The 27,359-nt window shown below is 44.2% G+C and overlaps 1 protein-coding gene and 1 pseudogene across 1 annotated transcript in view; one reads left to right on the forward strand and one right to left on the reverse strand.

The window, feature by feature from the left end:
• The window catches only part of brf1b (BRF1 general transcription factor IIIB subunit b), a 350,927-nt gene that overhangs the window by 47,559 nt on the left and 276,009 nt on the right, over window positions 1–27,359 (forward strand). The window contains exon 2 of the mRNA XM_080202172.1: window positions 203–283. Within this exon, the coding sequence (XP_080058298.1) occupies window positions 203–283 (81 nt within the window). The remainder of the gene's footprint in view (window positions 1–202; window positions 284–27,359) is intronic.
• On the reverse strand, window positions 13,387–13,891 carry LOC145352325 (large ribosomal subunit protein uL16m pseudogene; annotated as a pseudogene).

Here is a 27,359-nt window from a genome sequence, read left to right on the forward strand (position 1 = left end):
TGCGTGGGTTTCCTCCGACATTCTAAGAGACATGCTGGTTAGGTGCATTGACCCAAACAGGCGCCAGAGTGTGGCGACTAAGGGAATTTCACAATATCTTCATTGCAGTGTTAATGTAAGCCTTACTTGCGACTAATAAACTTTAAATCCTACTCAAGTACATCCTACTGATTCACTTCCATTCTGAATTTTTATATTTCAGGTCCTGGAAAAGCTCCTTCACTGGGAACAGGGTTCCACACTAACCTTGGGAAGGAGTCCCGTGCACAGACTTTACAGAATGGTAAATCTGCAGCTATATTAATTGGTGGCGGGCTGTGGGTGTCCCTGTCTTATTGTTTCTTCAAGAACAGCTCACTGGTGGTTCCACAAGATTGAGGTTTAACATTGGGCAGATTAGTGTGTCCTGAATTTGTTTATCTGGCAGTATTGTTTTTGTCTGTCACTTCTCCCTCTTCAGTCTCCAGTTGTAACAGACCATTCTTAAAAAGCCCGTGAGGAATAAAAATATCTTGATTTTCTCTGGTATAAAAACAGAAATGCTGAAAAAGCACAGCTAGTGTGGCAACATCTATGGAGAGAGAGAAAGCAAATGAACATTTCAAGCCCAACCTGACACTTCAGAACTTCCAAACAAAGTGTCACATTGGACTCGATACTAACTCCTTCTCCAGGAGGTGTGGCATAAAGATATTGTCATCAGACTGTTAATCCAGAGACCCAGGGTAATGCTTAGGCATCATGGGTTCAAATCCCACCCTGGTAGATATAGTCAAATTTGTGTTTGGTTAAAAAGCTGAAAAGTCCAATGATGACCATGAAACCATTGTCATTAAAGAAACCCATCTAGTTCATGTGAAATCTGCCATTCCTACCCAGCCTGGCCTACATGTTACTCTTGATCTACTGATTCTTAAATGGCCACTTGTATGGGCAATGAATGCAACACCCACATCCCAGGAAATTTGTTTGTACAGTAACATATATCTGAATTGGAGCAGAAGATGAAAATGTTGATGATTGATTTAGAACAAAGAAAATTACGGCACAGGAAGAGGCCCTTTGGCCCTCCAAGCCTCCTGCTTGTCTGAACTAACACCCTGCAACCCTTCCAGGGACCATATCCCTCTACTCCCATCCTATTCATGTATTTGTCAAGATGCCCCTTAAATCTCAAGATCGTATCTGCCTCCGCTACTTCCCCCGGCAACGAGTTCCAGGCACCCATTGCCCTCTGTATAAAATAAATTTGTCTCGTACATCTCCTTTAAACCTTGCCCTTCTCACCTTAAACCTATGTCCCCGAGTAATTGACTCTTCCACCCTGGGAAAATCCTTCTGACTATCCACTCTGTCCATGCCCCTCATAAGCTTGTCGGCTTCTATCAGGTCGCCCCTCAACCTCCACCGTTCCAGTGAGAACAAACCAAGTTTCTCCAACCTCTCCTTGTAGCTGATGCCCTCCACACCAGGCAACATCCTGCTAAACCTTTTCTGTACCCCCTCCAGTAATATGGCGACTAGAATTGAACGCTATATTCCAAGTGTTGCCTAACTAAGATTCCATAAAGCTACAACCTGACTTGCCAATTTTTAAACTTAATGCCCCAGCCGATGAAGGCAAGCATACTGTATGCTTTCTTGACTACCTTCTCCACCTGCATTGCCACTTTCAGTGACCTGTGTACATAAGAACATAAGAATTAGGAGCAGGAGTAGGCCATCTAGCCCTTCGAGCCTGCCCCGCCATTCAATAAGATCATGGCTGATCTGAAGTGGATCAGTTCCACTTTCCCGCTTTCTCCCCATAACCCTTAATTCCCTTGTCTATCAAAAACCTATCTACCCGTGACTTAAATATATTTAGCGAGTTAGCCTCCACCACTTCAATGGGCAGAAAATTCCAGAGATTCACCACCCTTTGAGTGAAGAAGTTCCTCCTCAACTCTGTTCTAAACCGCCCCCCCTTTATCTTGAGGCTGTGTCCTCTAGTCCTGCTATCCTTTCTAAGCGGGAAGAATCTCTCTACCTCTACCCTATCCATCCCCTTCATTATCTTATACGTCTCTATAAGATCCCCCCTCATCCTTCATCCTACCTGTACATCCATCCAGATCCCACTGCCTATCAATACTTTAAGGATTCCACTATTTACTGTATGTTTCCCATCTGTATTCGACCTTCCAAAATGCATTACCTCATGCTCATCTAATTGTTTTCAAACATTCTGTTGTGTGTATATTTATTCACATCCTTTCAGTATTGTCCATCAAATTTTCAATCAGGGTAGTAGCAGTCTGGAGTTTTTCTCCCAGAAGGTTGTGGATGCTGGGGAGGCCAGTAGATGCTTTACGTACTTGGATTGATAGATCTTTGCTATTGAAAACAATGGAGTTGAGGTGTATATCAGCCATGGTTTCACTGACTGAAAGAACGGCATTCTGTGTTCCTAAAGTCATTTGTTGCATCAGTGGAACAAAGGGGAACGTTCTGAGCTGAATTTCAATCATGCCTTCATGGGCAATTTTTGTTAGTTGCCACGGGGCTTTCCAGCAGGAGAGGAGTAAGCTTCAGGGCTGATATTGGCACCTGCAGGGTTAATGAGGCTCCTGTTTTATGGATAAAGTGTTTGTGTGCCTCTTGAGGCCATTCACTTCCTGTCACGAGATAACAAAATCTAAACATCAAATGGACAAGGAAGCAAATGAAAGAGAGACTTGAATTGGTGTTAAGCACCTTTGCGTGCCTTCCAGTCAGTTGAAGGTCATTTTAAAGTGTATTTATTCACTGTTATAATATCTGAAGCACAGTAACCAGGAAGTTTGTAGCAAGATTCCATAAGGAGCAGTGTAACCACAACCAGATATTTTGGTTTACTGATGAAGAACAAATATTAGCCTAGGCACAGGAGGTAATGCCATTGATCATCTTGGAAACAGTGCAATAGGAGCTTTTCCACCTCATCCCAAAGACATGTGCAGATTAGGTGGATTGGCCATAGTAAATTGCCCCTTAGTGTCCCAAAGATGTGTAGGTTGGGGGATTTAACAGGGTAAATGTGTGAGGTTACGGGGTTAGGGTGGGGATTTGGACCTGGGTACGATGCTCTGATGGAGAGTCAGTGCTGACCTGATGGGCCAAATGACTTCCTCCTGCATTGTCAGGATTCTTATTCTATGGAATTAAACAGTACAAAGCTCTTTTTTATAGCACAACATCCACCATCAGTGCAGCAGTCAGGCTGCAACTAGAGGAACACAGATATCTGGGGCTTGTAGGGCTGAAGAAGAGTTGGACATTGTGGAGATTGAAGGCCATGGAAGGATTTAAAAACAAGTATGTGAATTTTACCAAGCCATGACAATGCTTACTCAGCAGCCAAAGTAGGCAGTGAGCACAGGTAATGGGTCAGTGAGATTTGTTATGAGTTATGGCATAGGCAGGGGAATTTTGGGTGACTTTGTTTCCAGAAAATAGAATGTGTGGCCAGATATACATTGGAAAAGTCAAGTCTAGCAGTAACAAAAGGATGGGCTGAGGGAGGGACCGAGTCTGATAGTATTACAGAGGTGGAAATTTACACTGTTAATGATGGTGTGGATGGAAGGTTGGAAGCTCATCTCAGGTCAGGTATGGCATCAGAATTGTGAACAGTCAGATTGAGTCTTAGACAATTGAGAAAGGAGCGGGTTGGGGATTGTGGCCAGTTTGTGGAGAAAATTTCTGCTCATTCAGTATTGAATGTCAGCCAAAATCTGACAAAGTAGAGACAGTGGAGGGTCAAAGAGATGCGACATTCCCTTTGGATTTGTTTTTGGAGGCTCCAGCCCATTAAAGGAATAGTATTTGAAATCGGCAACTGGTGTTGCCCAGTATGGGGATGTTCATGCTGCTTCAGGGCACTGCAGCTTAGAGGAAGCATTGAGAATGAGTTAGAGCTGGAAGTTGTCAGTGTACTTGGGCAAACTGATATTGTTTTCACATGATGCTGAGAGACAGCATAAAGATGAGAAATACAAGGAAACTGAGGACAGATCCAGAGGGAACAGTGCAAGATCAGGAAGAGATGCCAGTACAGGTGATTTATTGGTTATGATTAGATCGATAAGAATGGAATCAGATAAGATCAGGTCCATTCAGCTGGATGACAGAGACATTGTGGTCAATCGTGTCAAAGGCTGCAGATGAGTTGGGAAGTACAAGAAAGGATAAGGTTAACTTTGTTACAATCACATTGGATGTCATTTGTGACTTTGATAACAGCTCTTTCAGTAGTTTGATGGATGGAAACTTGACTAAGAGATTCACCATGGAAAGGTGCAACTGGATTTTGGAAGCAGCAACATGTTTGAGGACTTGGGAGAGGAAAGAGAGGTTGAAGATGGTGCAGTAGTTTGCAGGGAAAGAGATATTTTGACAAAAGGCAGGTTGATGACAGCTTTGTAGGAGAGATGGTGCAGTACATGAGAGGAAACCATTAATCATAGTTAACATGGGAGCCAGAAGGGGAAGTCAGCAAGCTTGATGGGCCGTATGATTGACTCCTGTTCCTACTTCTTATGTGCTTGTGTTTGAAGTCTAATTTCCACTTTAAAAGTAGGAAATACAGACTGTAAGTAGCCAAGTCCATCAGCATCTGAAAAGAGGTTACCATTTGCAGTGTTTACTGATAAATCTGGGTAACTATGCTCTTTCATCCACTGTTCACATTGTCTGTGAGAAACAGCACCATCTGCTAAGGAAAGAATGCTTCAGGGAATAAAATGACTCATCTTGAATCCCATGGTGTATGTAATATATACTTAAAATTCCCTGGAGTAAACTCAAAGTGCACATGTTGCGTAGAATTTCTTCGTAATTGCTGCAAATGAGTATTCCCAGAAGTGAATTGACAGGGAGAAATTTCTTCTATTGGTTTCCAATCGCTAATTGAATGTCCTTATCTTCTTTCACCTCTAAAGGGTGTGCAGACTCTTTCTAATATATCATTTCATCTGTATCATCCTGCTTTCAGGTCACTACCCTCCAAACTGAGGAATGAGAGTGTAATGGTTTTGTTACTGGCTCAATAATCTGGAGATCTGACCTAATATATCTGTATTTGTGAGTTAAAATCCCACCACTGCAACTGGGAAATTTCAAATCAGTGAATAAATGATTCTGGAATTAGAAGCTGGGATCAGTATTAGTGCTAGATTATCATAGAAAGCCAGTCGGGACAAGAAAATTACCATCATTACCAACATGGAACTCCAAACTCTCAACAACGTGATTAATTCCCTCTGCAGTGGTTTAGTTTTGTATCTCTATATGCCCTGTTTGTGACACAACTCCCATTCAGACCATCGAAACAGGCAGCCACAGACTGTGGAGTTGCAATAGCCCTCTGTTCAGTAAACTATCATTCCTGATCAATGGATCCCAGGGAGGAAGCACATCGCTGTAATGTCAGTTGAGGGGCAGTGCTCTGAAAGTTTGTGGCTTGTGGTACTAATGTTGTGAGACTTCTTACCATGGTTTAACAAGCCATTTGTTATCAAGAAGGTGGCTTGCCACCAGCTTCCTGAGGGCAGTTGGAGATGAGCAATAGTGATACCCACGTTCTGGATTCAGCTGTTTGAGCATAAATGGCACCACAGCTGCACCCTCAGCTAATATTAGAGTGATGTGCTTCCTCCCTGGGATCCATTGATCAGGAATAATAGTTTACTGTGTGGAGGACTATTGCAACTCCACAGTCTGTGTCTGTTTCAATGGCCTGTGGTGCTTATGATTCTATAATGGAGGAGTAGGGCTATTAACTCGATAGCTCTAGTAAAGAGCCAGCAGAGATACTGGAATGAATTGCCTTCAGCATAAACTTAAAATTTTAAGTGCTTTTCCTTTGCCTCCCCCAACCTCTTAATTTCCTCATTTTGAACAGTTATGGTGCCCTTTGAGCAGGTTTAGCATTAAATGCTTGGAGTGGTGTTATGTAATTCAGACTAATACCTGGAATGGGTGGGTTGTCTTAAGAGGAAAGGTAAGACAGGCTAGGCTTGTATGATCCTGGAGTTTGGAAGAATAAAAGGCAGTTTAAATGAACATGCGAACATAGGAACAAGGAGCAGGAGTAGGTCATTCAGCCCCTCAAGCCTGCTCCACCATTCAGTAAGATCATGGCTGATCTGATTGTAACCTCAGCCCCACATCCTGCCTACCCTTCATAACCTATTACCCTCTTGCTTACCAAGAATCTACTTACCTTTGCCTTAAAACATATTCAAAGACTCTGCTTCCACCATCATTTCAGGAGACTCTCAACCCTCTGAAAATATGTCACCTCAACTCCACTTTAAGTGGGCAACCTCTTTTTTTTAAAATAGTGATCCCCAGTTCTACTTCCTCCCATAAGAGCAAGCATCCTCTCCACATCCACTGTTAAGACCCCTCAGGATATTTATTATATGTTTCAAAATATCACGGAGACTGATTTTTAATTTGAGATTTTGATTAACTGAATTTGAATTCCACCAGCTAATGTGGTGGGATTTGAACTCATGTCCCCAGAGCATTGGGCTGGGACCTCAGGATTACTGGTCCGATGACATTACCACTACACTGCCATCCTGAGCGGTCTTGACAAGGTGGATGTGATGAGGATGTTTCCTCTTGTGGGAGAATGTAGAATTAGAGGTCACTGTTTAAAGATAGGGGTTGCCCAATTCAATTCTCTGAGCATCATGAATCTTTGGAATTTTCTTCCTCAAAAGATGGTAAAAGCCATGATTTTTGTGTATTTTTAAGACACAGCTAAATAAATGCCTGATTAACCGGGGGGTGGGGGGGGGTCCAGTGAGGTGGCGAGGCGAGGCAACGCGAAAGGTTATCTGGGGGTAGGCAGGAATGTGGGGTTGGGGTTACAACCAGATCAGCCATGATGTTGTTGAATGGTAGCGGGGCCAAGTGACCTACTCCTAATTTATATATACATACCTGCCATTTTAAGCAGTTTTATGATGCACACAGGCACAATACCTGACCTCCACTGTTTCTAATGGGCAGGTAGGTACTATTTACAATGATTTACAGTTCTGACATTATGGACGGCACAGTGGTTAGCACTGCTGCCTCACAGTGCCGGGGTCCGGGTTCAATTCCTTGGGTCGCTGTCTGTGTGGAGTTTGCACATTCTCCCCGTGCCTGTATGGGTTTCCTCTGGGCACCCCGGTTTCCTTCCACAGTCCAAAGATGTGCGGGGTAGTAGGTGGATTGGCCATGCTAAATTGGCTCTTAGTGTCAGGGGAATTAGCTAGAGTAAATGTATAGGGTTATGGGGATTGGGGCTGGGTGGGATTGTGGTTGGTGCAGACTTGATGGGCTGAATGGTCTCCTTCTGCATTGTAGGATTCTATGTCTATTAATTAAACCTTGAAATGGACTAATAAGACTCTTTTGAGAATCTGTGCGTGTTGGTAACTTGCATAGAAAAGGTCTGATTATTCATTTGGTTGGATCATTATGATATCATTTACTGTAACTAAGCACCTGTTTCTACCAGAAATAGCTGCCACACTTTACACAGTGTAAGCAGCGACTGTGAAATTTATTGTCAGTCGTAGTCATAGAAATTGGTTAATGTAACTTTTGATTTAAACCAGATTTGGCCAGTTTAAATGGTGAGGATTATGTGCATCAATATTAAAAATTCACTTACAATTCCATCCACTTTCTCATGTTTCCCTCCCCCTTCTGATTTTCAATCTAAAAATGTAGGATTTGGTGGTCATGAGTTAATTTGTTATGTTGAATTTGCAGAGACCAGGAACTGGGCTGAGGCAGCTGAAAACAATGGACCATCCTTCCAGCTTTTCATCCCAGCAGTCTGGGCTGAACTGAAACTTTGGTCCCCAGAGCTGGAAAGACTGTGCTTTCATAGTCTATCTGACCTCATTCTACATCTGCATTGCTCTTTGATGTCTGACTTTCACAAGCTTACTTACTCTTTGGAGGAATGATCTGAAGTTTTAAAAATATTACTTTTTTTGGTTTTGTTTGCTTGACATCTTTTTGAAGCCGGCAGGAGTTTGTGTGATGTGCTGATGTTAGGAATGCTGTAGCACCTTATTCAGATAGCCATAGTACATGGCCGAAGTTTGACCACAAGTATTGGGTTATTCAGTTGTGTAGTGAACTAAGTTCTCACCTTGATGTCCACATATTTTCCAGTGACTGGGAAATTGAAGGATTGAGGGAAGTATCGTAGTGGTTACAGCATGGAAACAGGCCCTTTGGCCCAACTTATCCATACTGCTTTTTTTAAAAACCCTGCAGCTACTCCCAATTGTCTGTATTTGGCCCATATCCCTCTATACCCATCTTAGCCATCTAACTGTCTAAATGCTTTTTAAAAGACGAAATTGTACCCGCCTCTACTACTATCTCTGGCAGCTTGTTCCAGACACTCACCACTCTGTGTAAAAAAAAAAAAAATGCCTCTTTTGTATCTCTCCCCTCTCTCACCTTAAACCTATGCCCTCTAGTTTTAGACTCCCCTACCTTTGGGAAAAGATATTGAGCATCTAACTGATGTATGCCCTCATTATTTTATAGACCTCTATAAGATCACCCACTGTTATTTGTCATTTATATTTTATATTACTGATTTGGTTGAGAATATAGGGGGCATGGTTAGTAAGTTTGCAGTTGACACCAAGATTGGTGGCATAGTGGACAGTGAAGAAAGTTATCTCCGTTTGCAACGGGATCATGTTCAATTGGGCCAGTGGGCTGACGAATGGCAGATGGAGTTTAATTTAGACAAATGCGAGGTGATGCATTTTGGTAGATTGAACCAGGGCAGGACTTACTCAGTTAATAGAACACTACAGCACAAACAGGCCCTTCGGCCCACAAGTTGCGCCGATCACATCAATACCTACCAATCCATAGACCTATCTATAACCCCCAATCCCATTAAATCCCATATACTCATCCAGAAGTCTTTTAAAAGACCCCAGCGAGTTTGCCTCCACCACCACTGACGGCAGCCGATTCCATTCACTCACCACCCTCTGAGTGAAAAACTTACCCCTAACATCACCTCTGTACTTGCTTCCCTGCACCTTAGATCTGCACCTTAAATCTACCTTAAATGGTAGGGGGCTGGGGAGAGTTACAGAACAAAGAGATCTTGGGGTACATGTTCATAGCTCCTTGAAAGTGGAGTCACAGGTGGACAGAGTGGTGAAGAAGGCATTCAGCATGCTTGGTTTCATCAGTCAAAACATTGAATACTGGAGTTGGGACATCTTGTTGAAGTTGCACATGACATTGGTAAGGCCACGCTTGGAATACCATGTACAAATCTGGTCACCCTATTATAGAAAGGATATTATTAAACTAGAAAGAGTGCAGAAAAGATTTGCTATGATGCTACCAGGACTTGATGGATTGAGTTATAAGGAGAGGCTGAATAGACTGGGACTTTTTTCTCTGGAGCTTAGGACGCTGAGAGGTAACCTTATAGAGGTCTGTAAAATAATGAGGGGCATAGACAAGGTAGATAGTCAATATCTTTTCCTAAAGGTAGGGGAGTCTAAAACTAGAGGGGAGAGATACAAAAATATCCAGAGTGGCAATTCTTTCACACAGGGTGGCAAGTGTCTGGAACAGGCTGCCAGAGGTTGTAGTGGAGGCGGGTACAATTTTATCTTTTAAAAAGAGGCTAGATAGTTCCATGGGTATGATGGGTATAGAGGGATATGGGCCAAATGCAGGCAACTGGGGTTAGCATAAGGGTTTTTAAAAAAAAAAGGGTGGCATGGACAATTTGGGCCGGAGGGCCTGTTTGCATGCTGTAAACCTTTATGACTATGACCCCTCAGCCTCCTACGCTCCAGAGGAAAAAATCTCAGTTTATCCAGCCTCTCCTTATAACTCAAACCACCAAGTCCTGGTAGAAACTTGGTAAATCTTTTCTGCAGTCTTTCTAGTTTAATAATATCCTTTCTATAATAGGGTAACCAGAAGTGTTGGGCATTTGTTTCAGCAGTTGGGTGTGTTTCCCCTTCTATGCCTTGTCCTGGGGCAGTATACTGCACAGCCTTGACTGAGACCAGCTCAGACCAAGATTAAACACGGGACCTTTCTAATCAGTGCATTTTTGTACCACACTGGGCACATCCTGCACACCGCAGGTAGCTGTGGGAAAAGACCTTTGTTCACACTTATTTATGCATATGGGAGAAATTGAACTCTGGGAACCGGCATGTAAAAATGCCTTGTAGTCTGGACATTCTGCATCATTTGCTTCCAGTTATTCATGTAATTGAATAATATTAAAGAGGGCAGAATTTTAGACAGAAACGAATTGCACACACAACTACTTTACACTCAGTTACCCATCATTTTTAAACACCAGGTTAAAGTCCAACAGGTTTATTTGGAATCATGAGCTTTCAGAGTACTGCTCCTTCATCAGGTGACTCACAAATAAACCTGTTGAACTTTAACCTGGTGTTGTGAGACTTCTTACTGTGCCCATCCCAGTTCAACGCTGGCATCTCCACATCATTTTTTAAAATAGAGGCTCAGATGTTCATTCCTGCTCACATAAGCCACTTCACAAGGCTGGCATGGCAGATTTTTGCCAGTTTGTGCCCATCCAGCGGTGTTTAGTACATTCTATACAGTTCCTCAAATGCACAGGCACCTGTGATTGCATGAATTGCCCGTACCTGCAGTAAGATCAAGCCTGACCTTACTGCTGCATCTCATGCTGCTGCAACAAATACTCCAGATTAATCTAACTAGCCAGTTTCAGGCGAGCAAGACACACTTGTGGCTCATGGTCTTATGTGCCAGGGGCAGATTAAAATTATCAGTTGAAACCAATTAAAACCCAGATTATTAAATCAGCCAGTTGAAGATTGACCATTTTACTGGCAATCCCTCTCTAGTTTGTGATGGTGGAGAATGTATTGGTCTATGGGATGTTTGGGTTTATGTCAATGAGCCCACATGGTGAGTTGCACGAAATATCACTGTGAAAAATTGGCACATCATTCATTGCATCTTGCCAGCTATGAACCAGGAGCTAAGTAGGCCGTTCACCATTTGATCTGATTGTGGCCTCACTTTCCTGTCTACCCCTACACCCTTTGACTGCCTTGTCAATCAAGATTTATCTAACTCTGTCTTAAAAATATACAATGATCGAGTCTCCACCGCTCTCTGAGGAAGAGAATTCCACAGACTAATGACCCTCTGAGAGAAGAAAATTCTTTTCACCTCTGTTTGAAATTGGAAACTGCTTACTTTTAAACGATGTCCTCCTATTCTAGGCTCTCCCATAAGTAAAAACATCCTATCAGCATTCACCCTGTCTATTCCCCTCTATGTATCAAGAAGACAAACTATTTCTAATCAGATAACTATTGGTAAGTTGCAGCTTATAAATAGCAAAACAACATATCAATCTCCTGGTATGGACTAAATTATTAATGAGGACAAGGAGTTTTAAAAGTGTTGCAGGGCGAATTGGTTCACCAGTGAAGGTCTGTCTCCGTTACTTGAAGCCAATGGAAAGTTTGGCAGAATGAGCATTGCCTGATGACTGATGGTAACAAGTTGGCAGCAAAGAAGGCTATTTGAGAAGATAACATTCTATTTGATCTGAGCACAGAACTATTAATAAGGCTAGAAACACAGTTGGGAAGACTATTCGTTACACAGATAACCTGGTGCTTTCTTGTTGGGAGAAACCAGTTCAATTGGGCAGGAATTCTGAGTGTAAGACACAAGCATGCCTCCTTGATGGCTCATTTAGTAAATATTTTTTATTCATTTGTGGGACGTGGGTGTTGCTGGCTGGCCAGCATTTATTGCCCATTCATAGTTCCCCTTTGAGAACGTGGCCGTTAGGGAGGGAATTCTAGGATTTTGACCCAGCAGTTGTGAAGGAATGGTGATACATTTCCGAGTTAGGATGGTGAGTGGCTTGGAGGGAAACTTGAAGGTGGTGGTGTTTCCACGTATCTGCTGCCCTTGTCCTTCTAGATGGAAGTGGTCATAGGTTTGGAAGGTGCTGCCTAAGGATCTTTGATGAATTGCTGCAGCGCATCTTGTAGATAGTACACACCGCTGCTTCTGAGTATCAGTGGTGGAGGGATTGAATGTTTGTAGATGTGGTGCCAATCAAGCGGGCTGCTTTGTCCTGGATGGTGTTGAGCTTCTTGAATATTGTTGGAGCTGCACCCATCCAGGCAAGTGAGGAGTCTTCCATCATGCTCCTGACTTGTGTCCTTGTAGATGTTGGATAGGTTTTGGGGAGTCAGGAGGTAGTTACTCGCTGCAGTATTCCCAGCCTCTGACCTGCTCTTGCAGCCATTGTGTTTATGTGGTGAGTCCAGTTGAGTTTCTGGTCAATGGTAACCCCAAGGATGTAGACAGTGGGGGATTCAATGATGGTAACACCATTGAATGTCATGGGGCGGGGGTTGGAGTGTATCTTATTGGTGATGGTTGTTGCCTGGCATTTGTGTGGCGCGAATGTTACTTGCCACGTGTCAGCCTAAGCCTGGATATTGTCCACATTTTGTTGCATTTGGACATGGACTGCTTCAATATCTGAGGAGTCGCAAATGGTGCTGAACATTGTGCAATCGTCGGCGAACGTCCCCGCTTCTGACCTTATGGAGGGAAGGTCATTGATGAAGCAGCTGAAGTTTGTTGGGCCGAGAACACTACCCCAAGGGACTCCTGCAGAGATGTCCTGGAGCTGAGATGACTGACCCTCCACAACCATCTTCCTATGTACCTGGTATGACTCCAACCAGCAGAAAGTTTGCCCTGATATCCATTGAATCCAGTTTCTCCAGGGCTCCTTGATGCCACAATCGGTCAAATGTGGCCTTGATGTCAAGGGCTGTCACTCTCACCCCACCTCTGAAATTCAGCTTTTTTGTCCGTTTTTGAATCAAGGCTGTAATGAGGTCAGGAGCTAAGTGACCCTGGCAAAACCCAAACTGGGCATCACTGAGCAGGCTATTGCTGAGCAGGTGCTGTTTGACAGCACTGTCGATGACCCCTTCCATCACTTTATTGATGATCAAGAGTTGACTGATTGGGTGGTAATTGGCTGGGTTAGAGTTGTCCTGCTTTTTGTGTACAGGACATACCTGGGCAATTGAGCTGAACCATGCAGACCAAGGTGTACTGAAGAGGGTAGAAAATGGAGATGGAATTAAAAAATGACAGCAAACAGCAGTAAATTGGTATGACCGAGATTGTACAGAGTCAAGTGTTAAATCATGAATTAAACATCCAGCTTCAACCTGGGAGGTTTATTCCACATCACTTCTTTCCCCCACTAATCGCCATTCCTCATTCTGAAGGTACTGATTCCTACTTAATATGGAGTTCATCTGTAATCCAGCCACACTTGACTGGAGTGACATCATGATTGATGGCCACATTCCCATCGCCCGTTCTGTGATCTAATCTTTTGCGTGTGATGGGTTTATATGGAGCATTTACACGCCAGTGAGCAAACATGATTTGGCATCCATCTGTTGTTTAATGGTGAGGCCCATCATTTCAAAGTGACCCCAGTGAAATGAACCGCCTCCGGAAGCTACAATGTCATACTGATCCTTGGCAAATGCAGCAGTCCGTGTCGCTGGTTGAAGGATATTTCCTAGTTTTTTGATCCAGTGCCTGGGCTTCTTGTAGTTGGCGACTTTATTAAGGAATTTCAACTTTGACTTCTGTGGAATGATCACATCATCATAACAAGGAAGATGCTCCTGTGTCTTTCACCCATGAGAAGCTCGGTATAATTCTGAAATGAGCTGGAGTTGTTACTGATTCCTGGACAGACAAGGCCCAGGCCCCAGAGTGGAAAGGCCATGGCTGTGCCTCTTTGGTTCATAACTACTTTTTGTGGTAATGAGTTCCACCAAATGTTGTGGCCATTTTGCCAGGAGGCCTTTCCCAATGGTAGGAAAAATGTGTGCAAGAAGGAATGTGCATTACAGTCATGGACACGAGAATCTCGGGGGATCCCTGACCTTGGCTGAATGTACCCACCCTAAAAATTCCAAGAGCTCTGTTTACATTTGGTGCCCCCCTGTTTATATTTGGAACCAGTGAATAACACAGCTTATGAGGAAGGATTTTTTTCCTCATAACAAACACATTTTCTTTGCTCTTTAGTAGGGGGATATGATTCCTTAACTAAAACCGGGGGTTTTAGTTAAATGGCCTGCCCCATTTGTGCTGTAATTTTCTTTGTTCTCGGTTATATATGGATTAAGGGTAGTAGTCCAAAAGGGCGGCATGGTGGTTAGCCCTGCTGCCTTACAGCACCAGGGACCCAGGTTCAATCCCAGCCTCGGGTGGCTGTCTGTGTGGAGTTTGCACATTCTGTCTGTGTATGCATTGGTTTCCTCCGAGTGCTCTGCTTTTCTCCCTCAGTCCAAAGATGCTGGTTAGGTATTAGCCATGCTAAATTGCCCCTTAGTGTCAGGGGGATTAGCAGAGTAAATACATGGGGTTACAGCTTGGGCCTGGGTGGGACTGTTGTTGGTGAAGTTTGATGGCCCAAATAGCCTCCAACAATGTAGAGATTCTGTGAAAGCCTGCTCTGCCGCTTGAAAAGATCATGGCTGACCTGATTGAGGCCTTAGCTGTAGGGTGGCACGATGGCACAGTGATTAGCACTGCTGCCTCACAAAGCCTGAAACCCAGGTTCAATTCTGGCCTCGGGTGACTTTGTGGAGTCTGCATGTTCTTCCTTTGTCTGTGTGGGTTTCCTACCGCAGTCCAAAGATGTGCAGGTTAAGTGAATTGGCCATGCTAATCCCAGAATGTGTAGTTAGCAGTATTAGTGGGGTTACAGGGATAGAGTCTGGGTAAGAAACTCTGTTGGAGAGTTGGTGCTGACTTGATGGGCCAAATGGCCTCCTTTTGCCCTGTAGGGATTCCATGATTCTCTTTCCATGTCGCTTCTACGCTCCCCCCCCCCACCTTGTCAATAAAGAATCTATTAACTCTACTTTAAAATATTCAATGACCAGCCCCCTGGGAAGACAATTCCACAGACTAATGATTCGCTGGGACAAAAAAGTTCTTGTTATCTCCGTCTTAAATGCTAGACCTCTTATTTTTAAACTGTTCCTTCAATTCCATTGTCTCTCACAAAAATTGCCTCAGCATCCATCCTGTCATGTCCCCTCAGGATCTTGTATGTGTTAATAAGATCACCCCTCATCCTTCTAAACTCCAATGAGTATGTGCCTAGCCTGTCTGACCTTTAATCATAAGATAACCCCCTTTATCCCAGGAATCAGTTGCATGAATCTTCTACAATATAATCTGAACGCATCACCCTTTACAAGGGCATTGATTGTTGAACACGGTGCTGTTGTGTCCAGGGGATACAGTTTCGGAATAAGGGGCAGGCCATTTAAGACTGAGGTGAGGAGAATTTATTTCACACAGAGGGTGGTGAATCTTTGGAATTCTCTAATCCATGGTGGTGTAGAGCCTCAGTCACTCAATGTATACCAGACAGAAAACAATACAGTGCAGGAAGTGGTATTGACCTGAATGAACAGACATGATTGAATTGAATAGGAAGCAGACTTGATGGGCTGAATGGTCTGCTCCTGTTTCTATGCACAGTTCTGGGCCTGGTGAGTAGGTAATTGATTCTGTATTCTCCCCAGGGAGAAATCCTTTTCTTCAATAATCTATCCCCGCACAGAGAATGTCTCAAAACCTTGTGTGGGAAATGAAGCTCTCACAAGTCGTCCCTATCACAATATTTATAGTGGAATGGTGGAGTAATGAAATTGAGCAACCTGGGCCAATAAGGATGATTGATGTATCTCTACCCTCCAAACTAACACAACAGTAGGCAATGGCAGCTTTCCATGAACATTGACATCCAGTTCTGTTACTTAAGAAATGTGAATGCTGACAGTGCATCACCTGCATTCTACATGAACAGTTCCCTTAATTTAGTTATTGGATAAAACAGTTTGGAAAATATAGTGTCTTACAGCTTGACTCTATTCCTAGCTAGTAAACTCAAGGCCAACATTTCTCTCGTTTCAAACTATAGAAATAAGAAGACTTGCATTTATACTATGCCATTCAATTCCTCAAAATAGCCTATGAAGTACTTTTGAAGTGTAATTACTGCTGTAACGTAGCAAACTAAGATGCCAATTTATACACAGCAAACTCCTACAAATAGCAACGTGTAATGTGCCCACATCTGTCTTCATCCTCTTTCATAGGGCTGCATAGAGAGCACCAGCTATGATTTTACATGATGTTTTCATAATGTTGTTTGAGGAATTAATGCTGATTGGACACCTAGGAGAATGCCATTTCTTCGAAATAATGTCACGGGAATGTTTTCATCCACCTGAGGGGGCAGGCAAGGCCTTGGTTTAACGCTTCATCTGAAACATGGTTATTACTTGGACGCAATTGCATTTTCTGGGTGACACTGTGGTTAGCACTGCTGCCTCTCAGTGCCAGGGACCTGTGTTCAATTCCAGCCTCGGGTCACACTCTGTATGGAATTTGCACATTCTCTCTGTGTCTGTGTGGGTTTCCTCCAGGTGCTCCGATTTCCTTCCACAGTCCAAAAGATGTGCAGGTTAGGTGAATTGGCGATACTAAATTAACACTAATGTTAAGGGGGATTAGCAGGGTAAATATGAGGAATTACGGGAATAGGGCCTGGGTAGGATTGTGGTCAGTGTAGACTTGGTGGGCTGAATGGCCTTTTTCTGCACTGTAGGGATTCTATGATTTATATACATTTTGCCTCATTCTCAATATGTGAAGCAACAAGCAGACCTCATGCTTGTCAGCATAGATCTACTTATGGAAGCTTCCGTTTGAGTGGGAGGTGTTGGAAGGCATCCTAAACCATAACATACCTGAGCTCCTAAGTGCCCTGTGTAAGCTACGACTGAATAGAGGCTGCAATGTAATCTATAAAGAAAGGGGCAGTCAACAACATCATACATTTATTATAGCACTTTTGATACAAAACCTTCACAGAAGCATTATCAGGCAAACTTTGACACTGAGTCACATTCACGTTTAGGTGGCTGACAAAATGCTTGGCCAAAGAGGTGGTTTTTAAGGAGCATCTTAAAAGTGGAGGTTTAGAAAGGGAATTCCAGAGCTTGGAATAGCTGAAGGCACAGTTGTCATTTTGAACATGTGAATTAGGAATAGACCATTCAGCTCCTTGAGCCTTCTCTGCCAATGAGATCAGGGTTGACCTAATTGTAACCTCAATCCCACATTCCTGCTGACCCCAATAATCTTACACCCCCTTGTTAATCGAGAATCTACCTAGCTATGCCTTAAAATATTCAAATACTCTGCATCCACTTTTGAGGAAGACTCACCATCCTGAATGGAATTATTTCTCCTCACCTCTGTCTTAGTTGAACAGCCCTTTATTTTTAAACAGTGACCCCTTGTTCTAGATTCTCCCACAAGAGGAAACATCCTCTCCACACATCTCCTGCCAAGACACTGCAGGATCTTATATGTTTCACTCAGGTCGCCTCTTCTAAACTCCAGCAGATACAAGCTCAACCTTTCCTCATCAGACAACCCATTTTACGGCAGTATCTGAGTGAGAATTGGGCTGTCAAATGCAGGCCCAGCTCTGATACCATTTATTCCTTTTGAAATGAAATTGTTCTTCAGTCTGTGGACCTCCAAATAGTATTGTGCAGCTGTGCACACACTGTTTTTAACACATGGCCTGGGTGGTGCCTTTGAGGTGGCTTCATGGCAATGCACCCTGCCACTTAACGGGGAACAAGGCTGTGGGTTCGAGAGCAAATTTCAACCAAGTGCAGAACCTTGAGAAGCAGAGGGGTTAAGTTCGTAGACCCAGCATGAGAGCTTGCTCTTTATCAAGTTGTAAAGTTTATAATCAGTAACAGGTCGGCATCTGTATTGGGTGGTTTTACAACTTGTCATCTAATTCCTGAGACTGTATTAAACTTTAGTGAGGTTAGGTGGTAAATGTTTTTTGAAGCACACAATTTGGATGTTCATGGGCAAATCTTTTTTGTTTCTGTAAATTCTCTTGTCTCATTTCCAGAAGGCACTAACTTTTTGGGATAGATTATACAGGTGGTGCCAACTGTCTGTGACGCATGTCAATCTTTAGGCTGACAGAGGGCGCAGAGGAGGTGGGCAGTTGTGGTGTTCATCATGACCCTTTGACTCAGACTAATTAACTCTGATGAACCAGGGGGTTAATCCTGTGGTAGTATGTAGATTATGGCTGGTCTGTCAGTGGGATGGGTTCTCCTACCCCAGCTCCATGTGGCATTTCTAATGAAGCAGATGGTGTCCAGGATTGTCCCTGAGCATCTGCCAAGGGGCAGCTACAGTGTGTCATTGTGAAGTCCTTCAACATAGCATGGATAATCATGGAGCTATATAGGTGATGGCTCCACACTGGGGTTATTTACTGCAATCCTATCTCCTTGCTCTTTTCCTAGACATTGATATTTAATGTGTATCTGATGTACTATTAATATTGGAGTTGATGAAGTTCAGTAACCAGTTTAACCCAACTGATGTATGCTGGTAGCTATAGCCTACAAGATCCTTATCGCTCTGCTGATTAACTCTTCACACCCTGCTGTCTTCTCCATCTTGTATCCATCTCGTGTCACTGTTCAATTGCTCCATGTGTCAGTGAAGTCTGTAATCTCGTCACCGCTCCATCAAATAAATTGCTTCTAAATTCCTTAAAGAACACAGAAAATTACAGCACAGGAACAGGCCCTTTAGCCCTCCAAGCCTGCACTGACCATGATGCCCAACTGAGCTGAAACCCTCTACCCTTCCGGGAACTATATCCCTCTAGTCCCATCCTATTCATGTGTTTGTCCAGACACACTTTAAAACTCACTATCATATCTGCTTCCACTACCTCCCTCGGCAACGAGTACCAGACACCCACCATCCTCTGTGTAAAAAAAAAAACTTGCTTCATACATCTCCTATAAACCTTGCCCCTTGCACCTTAAACCAAAGCCCCCTAGTAATTGACTCTTCCACCCTGGGAAAAAGCTGACTATCCACTCCGTCAATGCCCCTCATAATCTTGTAGAATTCTATCAGGTTGCCCCTCAACCTTCGTTGTTCCAGTGAGGATAAACCAAGTTTCTCCAACCTCTCCTCATAGCTAATGCCCTCTAAACCAGGCAACATCCTGGTAAATTTTTTCTATGCCCTCTCCAAAGCCTCCACATCTTTCTGGTAGTGTGGCGACCAGAATTGAACACTATATTCTAAATGCGGCCTAACTAAGGTTCCATAAACATAAGAACATAAGAACATAAGAAATAGGAGCAGGAGTAGGCCATCTAGCCCTTCGAGCCTGCCCCGCCATTCAATAAGATCATGGCTGATCTGTCGTGGCTCAGTTCCACTTTCCCGCCCTCTCCCCATAACCCTTAATCCCCTCTCTTATCAAGAACCCATCAACCCGCTTCTTAAAAATATTTAGCGAGGCAGCCTCCACCACTTCAACGGGCAGAGAATTCCAGAGATTCACCACCCTTTGAGTGAAGAAGTTCCTCCTCAACTCCGTTCTAAACCGCCTCCCCTTTATCTTGAGGCTGTGCCCCCTAGTCCTACTGTCTTTTTTGAGCGGGAAGAGTCTCTCCACCTCTATCCTATCCATCCCATTCATCATCTTATACGTCTCAATGAGATCTCCCCTCATTCTTCTAAACTCTAACGAGTACAAGCCTAGTTTATTCAGCCTCTCCTCATAGCTCAATCCCCTCAACTCCGGTATCAGCCTAGTAAACCTCCTCTGCACTCCCTCCAGGGCCAAAATATCCTTGCGCAGGTGCGGCGCCCAAAACTGCACACAGTACTCCAGCTGCGGCCTCACCAATGCCCTATACAGCTGCAGCAAGACCTCCCTACTTTTATATTCAATCCCCCTCGCTATGAAGGCCAGCATCCCATTTGCCTTCCTGACCACCTGCAAGCTGGGTTTTTGCGACTCATGCACAAGGACCCCGAGGTCCCTCTGCACTGTCGCCTGCTGCAGTTTTTCGCCACGTAAGTAATAGTCCTTCCTACCATTATTCCTACCAAAGTGGACCACCTCACACTTGCCAACATTAAATTCCATTTGCCATTTCCTGGCCCATTCGCCCAGCCTATCTAGATCCTTCTGCAGACTCTCCACACCCTCCGCACAATTTGCCTTTCCCCCAATCTTGGTGTCATCAGCAAATTTCGACACCCTGCACTCGGTTCCCTCCTCCAGATCATCTATATAAATGGTAAATAGCTGAGGCCCCAGCACCGACCCCTGGGGCACTCCACTAGTCACCAACCGCCAATCCGAATAGCACCCATTGACCCTTATGACTTGCTAATTTTTAATCTCAGTGTTCTAGCTGATGAAGGCAAGCATGACGTATGCCTCCTTGACTGCCTTCTCCACTTGCGTTGCCACTTTCAGTGACTTGTGTATCTGTACACCCAGATCCCTCTGCCTATCAATGCTCTTAAGGGTCTGCCATTTACTATACATTTCCTATTTGTATTAGACCTTCCAAAATGTATTACCTCACATTAGTCTGGATTAAACTCCACCTGCCATCTCTCCGCCCAAGTCTCCAACTGATCTGTATCCTTTGATGGTCCTCATTGCTATCCGCAAATCCACCAACCTTTATGTTGTGCGCTAACTTATTAACCAATCCAGTTGCATTTTCCTCCAAATCATTTATGTATATTACGAACAGCAAAGGTCCCTGCACTGATTCCTGAAGAGCACCACTTGTCACAGCCCTCCATTCAGAAACGCATCCTTCCACTGCTACACTCTCTTTTATGATCGAGCCAGTTTTGTATCCACCTTGCCAGCTCACCTTTGATCCCATGCAACTTCACCTTTTGCACCAGTCTGCCATGATGAAACTTGTCAAAGGCCTTACTGAAGTCTATGTAGACAATATCCACTGCCCTACTCTCATCAATCATCTTTGTCACTTCCTCAAAAAACTCGAATCAGTTTAGTGAGACATAACCTCCCCGTCACAAAACCATGTTGTCTCTTGCTAATACGTCCACATTTACAAATATCTTGAAGAATCCTCTTCAATAATTTCGTTACCACTGACGTTAGGTTCACCAGCCTGCAATTACCTGGATTATCCTTGCTACCCTCCTTAAACAAAGGAACAATATTGGCTATTCTCCAATTCTCTGGGATCTCCCCTGTAAAAAGTCTGACAACACCAGGTTTTAGTCCAACTGACTTATTTGATAGTAAACTCACTAGCTTTCGAGGGGTTTCCCTCTTCTTCAGGTGAATGGAGAGTTCCGGCCTCAGACAGAGCATATAAAGCACAGACAGTTTACAGATTACTGATTAGAATGCGAATCTTTACACCTAACCTGCTGTTCAAGTCTTAAAGTGGCTGACAATGCGAGTGGAAGGAGCACTGATCACAGGTTAAAGAGATGTGTATTGTCTCCAGACAGTACAGTAAGTGAGGTTTTGCAAACCCAGGCAAGTCACGGGGGTTACAGGTAGTGCGACATGAACCCAAGATCCCTGTTGAGACCGTCCTCATGTGTGCGGAACTTGGCTATCAGTCTCCGTTGTCGTAGCGTCTGCATGGTCTCCTCAATGTACCATGCTTCGGGACAAGTTTGACAACGGATGAATGAACATCACTTGACAATCACCAGGCAAGACTGTTCCCTTCCTGTTGGCGAACACTTCAGTGGTCACGGGCATTCAGCCTCTGACCTTCGGGTAAGCATTCTCCAAGGCGGCCTTCACGACACACGACAGCACAGAGTTGCTGAGCAGGGACTGATAGTCAAGTTCCGCACACATGAGGACGGTCTCAACAGGGATCTTGGGTTCATGTCGCACTATCTGTAACCCCCGTGACTTGCCTGGGTTTGCAAAACCTCACTTACTGTACTGTCTGGACACAATACACATCTCTTTAACCTGTGATCAGTGCTCCTTCCACTCACATTGTCAGCCACTTTAGGACTTGAACAGCAGGTTAGGTGTAAGGATTCGCATTCTAATCAGTAATCTGTAAACTGTCTGTGCTTTATATGCTCTGTCTGAGGCCAGAACTCTCCATTCACCTGAAGAAGAGGGAAACCCCTCGAAAACTAGTGAGTTTACTATCAAATAAATCGGTTGGACTAAAACCTGGTGTTGTCAGACTTTTTACCGTGTTCACCCCAGTCCAACGCCGGCATATCCACATCACATCTCCCCTGTATCCAGTGAGGATACAAAGATTTCTCTCAAGGCCCCAGCAATTTCCTCCCTTGCCTCTCTCAGTATTCTGGGGTACATCCCATCAGGCCCTGGGGACTTCCTACCTTAATGTTTCTTAAGAACCCCAAAAGCAACTCCTTTTTGATCTCAACATGACTCAAACTATTTACACACCCTTTCCCAGAATCATCATCTATCAAGTCCTTCTCTTTGGTGAATACTGACGGAAAGTACTCAGTTAATACCTCGCCTATTTCCTCTGGCTCCATGCATAGATTCCCTCCCCTGTCCTTGAGTGGGCCAGCCCCCTCCCTGGCTACCCTCTTGCTCTTTGTATATGTGTAGAAAGCCTTGGGATTTTCCTTAATCCTGCTAGCCAATGATTTTTTGTGACCCCTTTTAGTTCTCCTTACCCCTTGCTTAAGTTTCTTTCTACTTTCCTTGTATTCTACCTTGCTTTGTGTGTTTCCAGCCTCTTATCCTTGACAAATGCTTCCTTTTTCTCTATGACTAGTCTCACAATATCTCTTGTTATTCCTCTTTTGATGTGTTTGTGATTAATTTTATGATCACTTGTTCTGGGCTCATCCAAAATTGGCAACAGCTTCTCCATGTCCACCCTCATGCCTGACTCCGCCAGATCCTACACGGCCCCGCTGCTGCCGCTGCCCTGATGGCTCAATCCTGGTTTCTCTTGGTGTGCTATGTATTCTTTTGTAGCGTGCAGACCATAACTGTTCACACTCCTCCATATGGTCTAAGCAAGGACCATATGGCCTAAGTAAATGTGGCATTATCTTCCTGCTTCTATATTCTATTCCTGTAGAAAGGAATCCCACCACTACTTCTGAATTTATCACTGGATGATTTATGTGTCTTTTATTCCTAGATTTCCTCTTTATCCTATTTCGTTCCTAAACCATCCAAGATACCACTATTCCATATCTTGATATACTGGCAATCTGAGATCCCCCGTAACCTGCCTGATTGCTTTAGCGAATCACTAATCATGACAGAGAATCTTTTAACTGTACTCACCTTTAAACTCTGATTTATGGGAACATTTGGATCCGCCACAACATTCTTTATTCCAATGATTTCCCCTTGCTTCTACTGTCTGTCCAGTGGTTATGTGTGGCCAAGAATTATGGCAGATTTTTCAATTGTGGACTGGACCATCAGAGCAGGAACTTGTTTCCGCTGTACCCCCTCTCCAGAAGGTGTATCCCCTCCCCAGGAGTGTGTTTCCCCCTGTACCCCTTCCCCAGGACTGAGCGTGTTCTCCCTGCACTCCCTCCCAGGGCACAGACAGAATGGAATACGTCAGTTGAGATTGAGCAAGGAGCATTCCGGTTTGGTCAGTGTGCTGAGACAGGGAGCACCACAACCTGCTTCCTGTACTCACTAAGATAATGAGCCTTTGTTTCTGCTGTCTGGGAAATGGATCCTCTCCTATTTACCATTCCTAATTGTGGAAATGGTACACATCGTTCACCCCATTATTTCTCCCTCTATTTATTTTTCTCACTCCCACCCAGAAACTATTCAACACTTTGACTAACAATAGATGAAAGGTTTCCACTATCCCTTGTATCTCGACTATGTATGAGTCATTCCAAGGGATGAATCATTTTGTAGGCGGGATGGGCACTCAATTAAATCAGTGCTGGCTGACGTATTCTGGAGTGGCTGAGACTACGAGGGTTTTATCACACTCTTTCATAGTTTGCAGGAGTTTAGACATCATTGGAGTAAGGCTTATTTCACATTTCAGACTGAGCTAGTCACCTCTCCACTCATCCTTGACCTCAAAAGCAAGTATGTCTGTGTTTATATACCCGGAGGACACTCTCATCTGTGTTCATCCTCTGCCTTATCTCCATGCCCACAGTCTGGGTGCGTTATTTATTTATTTTGTGCTGATTTGTCTGGTATTTGAAGAACAGTAATCTTTTGTTTCACTTTTAATTCATCCGTTCCCCCCTCCCCCTCATCACTGACTCATCCTGTTCCAGACTCTGAAGCCCACAGGGCAATCTTGCCTTTTAATTATACATGCATGCAGCGCTGGGCCAGGAGCTTGGCTGCAGCTTTCACTTGCTAAATTGATGTCAGACACATCTCTGTTGTGACACTAATGTTGCTGTGATAGCTTTCACTTTTCAGTTGGGTACGGCTGAGTCTCTAATGATACGGGGTAATTCCTGAGTGAATTGTGATTATTGAGGTCCCTTTTCTTTCCCCCTCCCTAGGTTGTCACCACCTGTTGTTCAAAAAAACATAAAATACATCAGGTCATTGCCACAGTCCTCACTGACTGATATTGGTTTCCTATCCACTATTGTTTTGATTTTTAAATTCTCATTCATATGTTCTTATGTTCACATCCCTCCATGGCCTTGATCTCTGTAATCTCCTCCAACACAGTAAGAAGTCTGACAACACCAGATTTATTTGATAGTAAACTTACTCCAACCCATCTCCTCCAACCCCACAAACCTCCAAAATCTGTACTCTCTTCCCATTCTGACCTCGAGTGCATTGCCAATTTTAATTGTTCTTCTATTAGTGGCTGTGCTTTCTTGGCCCAAGTTCTGAAATTTGAATGATGGAGCAGGCTCCAGGCGCCAAATGGCCTACTCTCGCTCCTAATTCATATCTTCATAAACCTCTCTACCTCTCCATCTCCTTGAAGCAGTGACGTAGTTGTGTTGTCATTAGACTTGTAACCAAGGACTTCCCTTTAATGAAACCGTGCTGCGTCTGCTCTATCAAGCAATTCCCTTCAAGATGCCTCGCAATTTCCTCCTTAATGACAGATTCTAACATTTTACCTACCACAGACGTTAAACTAACCAACCTATAATTCCCTGCCTTTTGCCTGGCACCCTTCTTAAACAACGGCGTAACATTAGCCGTTTTCCAATCATCCGGCACTTCCCCGGAATCCAGCGACGTCTGGAAAATAACCACCAAGGCATCCACTATCACCTCCGCCATTTCTTTCAGAACCCTCGGATGCATTCCATCCGGTCCTGGGGACTTGTCCACAATCAGCCCCTCCAGTCTGTCGAGCACCGCCTCTCTAGTAACAGTAATGTCATTAAGACCCTCCAGTCCTACCAAGGATCTAGATAGGCTGGGCGAATGGGCCAGGAAATGGCAAATGGAATTTAATGTTGGCAAGTGTGAGGTGGTCCACTTTGGTAGGAAGAATGGTAGGAAGGACTATTACTTAGGGGGCGAAAAACTGCAGCAGGCGACGGTGCAGAGGGACCTCGGGGTCCTTGTGCATGAGTCGCAAAAACCCAGCTTGCAGGTGCAGCAGGTGGTCAGGAAGGCGAATGGGATGCTGGCCTTCATAGCGAGGGGGATTGAATATAAAAGTAGGGAGGTCTTGCTGCAGCTGTATAGGGCATTGGTGAGGCCGCAGCTGGAGTACTGTGTGCAGTTCTGGGCGCCGCACCTGCGCAAAGATATTTTGGCCTTGGAGGGAGTGCAGAGGAGGTTTACTAGGCTGATACCGGAGTTGAGGGGGTTGAGCTATGAGGAGAGGCTGAATAAACTAGGCTTGTACTCGTTAGAGTTTAGAAGAATGAGGGGAGATCTCATTGAGACGTATAAGATGATGAATGGGATGGATAGGATAGAGGTGGAGAGGCTCTTCCCGCTCAGAAAGGACTGTAGGACTAGAGGGCACAGCCTCAAGATAAAGGGGGGGCGGTTAAGAACGGAGTTGAGGAGGAACTTCTTCACTCAAAGGGTGGTGAATCTCTGGAATTCTCTGCCCGTTGAAGTGGTGGAGGCTGCCTCGCTAAATATTTTTAAGAAGCGGGTTGATGGGTTTTTGATAAGAGAGGGGATTAAGGGTTATGGGGAGAAAGCGGGAAAGTGGAACTGAGCAGCGACAGATCAGCCATGATCTTATTGAATGGCGGGGCAGGCTCGAAGGGCTAGATGGCCTACTCCTGCTCCTATTTCTTATGTTCTTATGTTCTTATGACTCAGGACAAATCGCACCATGGCAGATACGAGTTCAATAAAAATCTGGAGTTAAACGTCTACTGATGACCATGAAACCACTGTTGATTGTTGGAAAAACCCATCTAGTTCACTTTAGAGAAGGAAATCTGTCGTTCTTAACTGGTCTGGCCTTCATGTGACTCCAGAGCCAGATAGCGTGGTTGATTCTCAACTGCCCTCTGGAGTGGAGGGCAGTTAGGGATGTGCGGTAAATGCTTGCCTGGCCAGCGATGCTTACATCTCAGAAAATGAATTTACAAAAACGTCTTTGGCAAAGCGGTTTCTCTCTATGTGACTCGTTGTCAGTTGTTAAGTAAAATACCCTTGGAAAATGCATTGGGGCATTTTGTTACTTTAAAAATGCCAGATAAATACTGATTAAGATGCAATTGAACCTGAGTCTTCAGAGAATGAGTTTAATCCGTCACTCTTCATTTTATCCTCTATATTTTTGACACATATCTGAGCTTCATGTTATCTGCAGATCTAGAAATTACGCCTCCAATGCTAAGTTTAAATATGTTTAAAAAATGTGGTGGTCCTTATGTCGATCCCAAAGGAAAGCCGCTTTATCCTTTCTTTCAGTCTGAGAAGTAGCCATTCTTCACCTATCCCTGCTCTCCTTTCTTATTCAGTTTTGTACCCAATAATGTGAAAATTCATGTTCACAACTTCAGCCTTTACTGACCCTCTCCCTGACTTCGTCGAAGAACTCAAGTTTGTCAAGCTGGCTGGTACGGTGGCACAGTTGTTATCACTGCTGCCTCACAGCACCAGAGACCGGGTTCGATTTCCAGCTTGGGTCACTGTGTGGAGTCTGCACATTCTCCCTGTGTCTGCTTGTGTTTCCTCCGGGTGCTCAGGTTTCCTCCCACGGTCTGAAAAACGTGCTGGTTAGGGTGGATTGGCCATGCTAAATTCTCCCTCAGTGTAACCCAAACAGGCGCTGGAGCATGGCAACTCGGGGATTTTCACAGTAACTTCATTGCAGTGTTAATGTCAGCCGACTTGTGAC

The sequence above is a fragment of the Carcharhinus amblyrhynchos genome, chromosome 14, assembly GCF_965287045.1.
Source record: "Carcharhinus amblyrhynchos chromosome 14, sCarAmb.v2.hapA, whole genome shotgun sequence".
Lineage (NCBI taxonomy): Eukaryota > Metazoa > Chordata > Chondrichthyes > Carcharhiniformes > Carcharhinidae > Carcharhinus > Carcharhinus amblyrhynchos.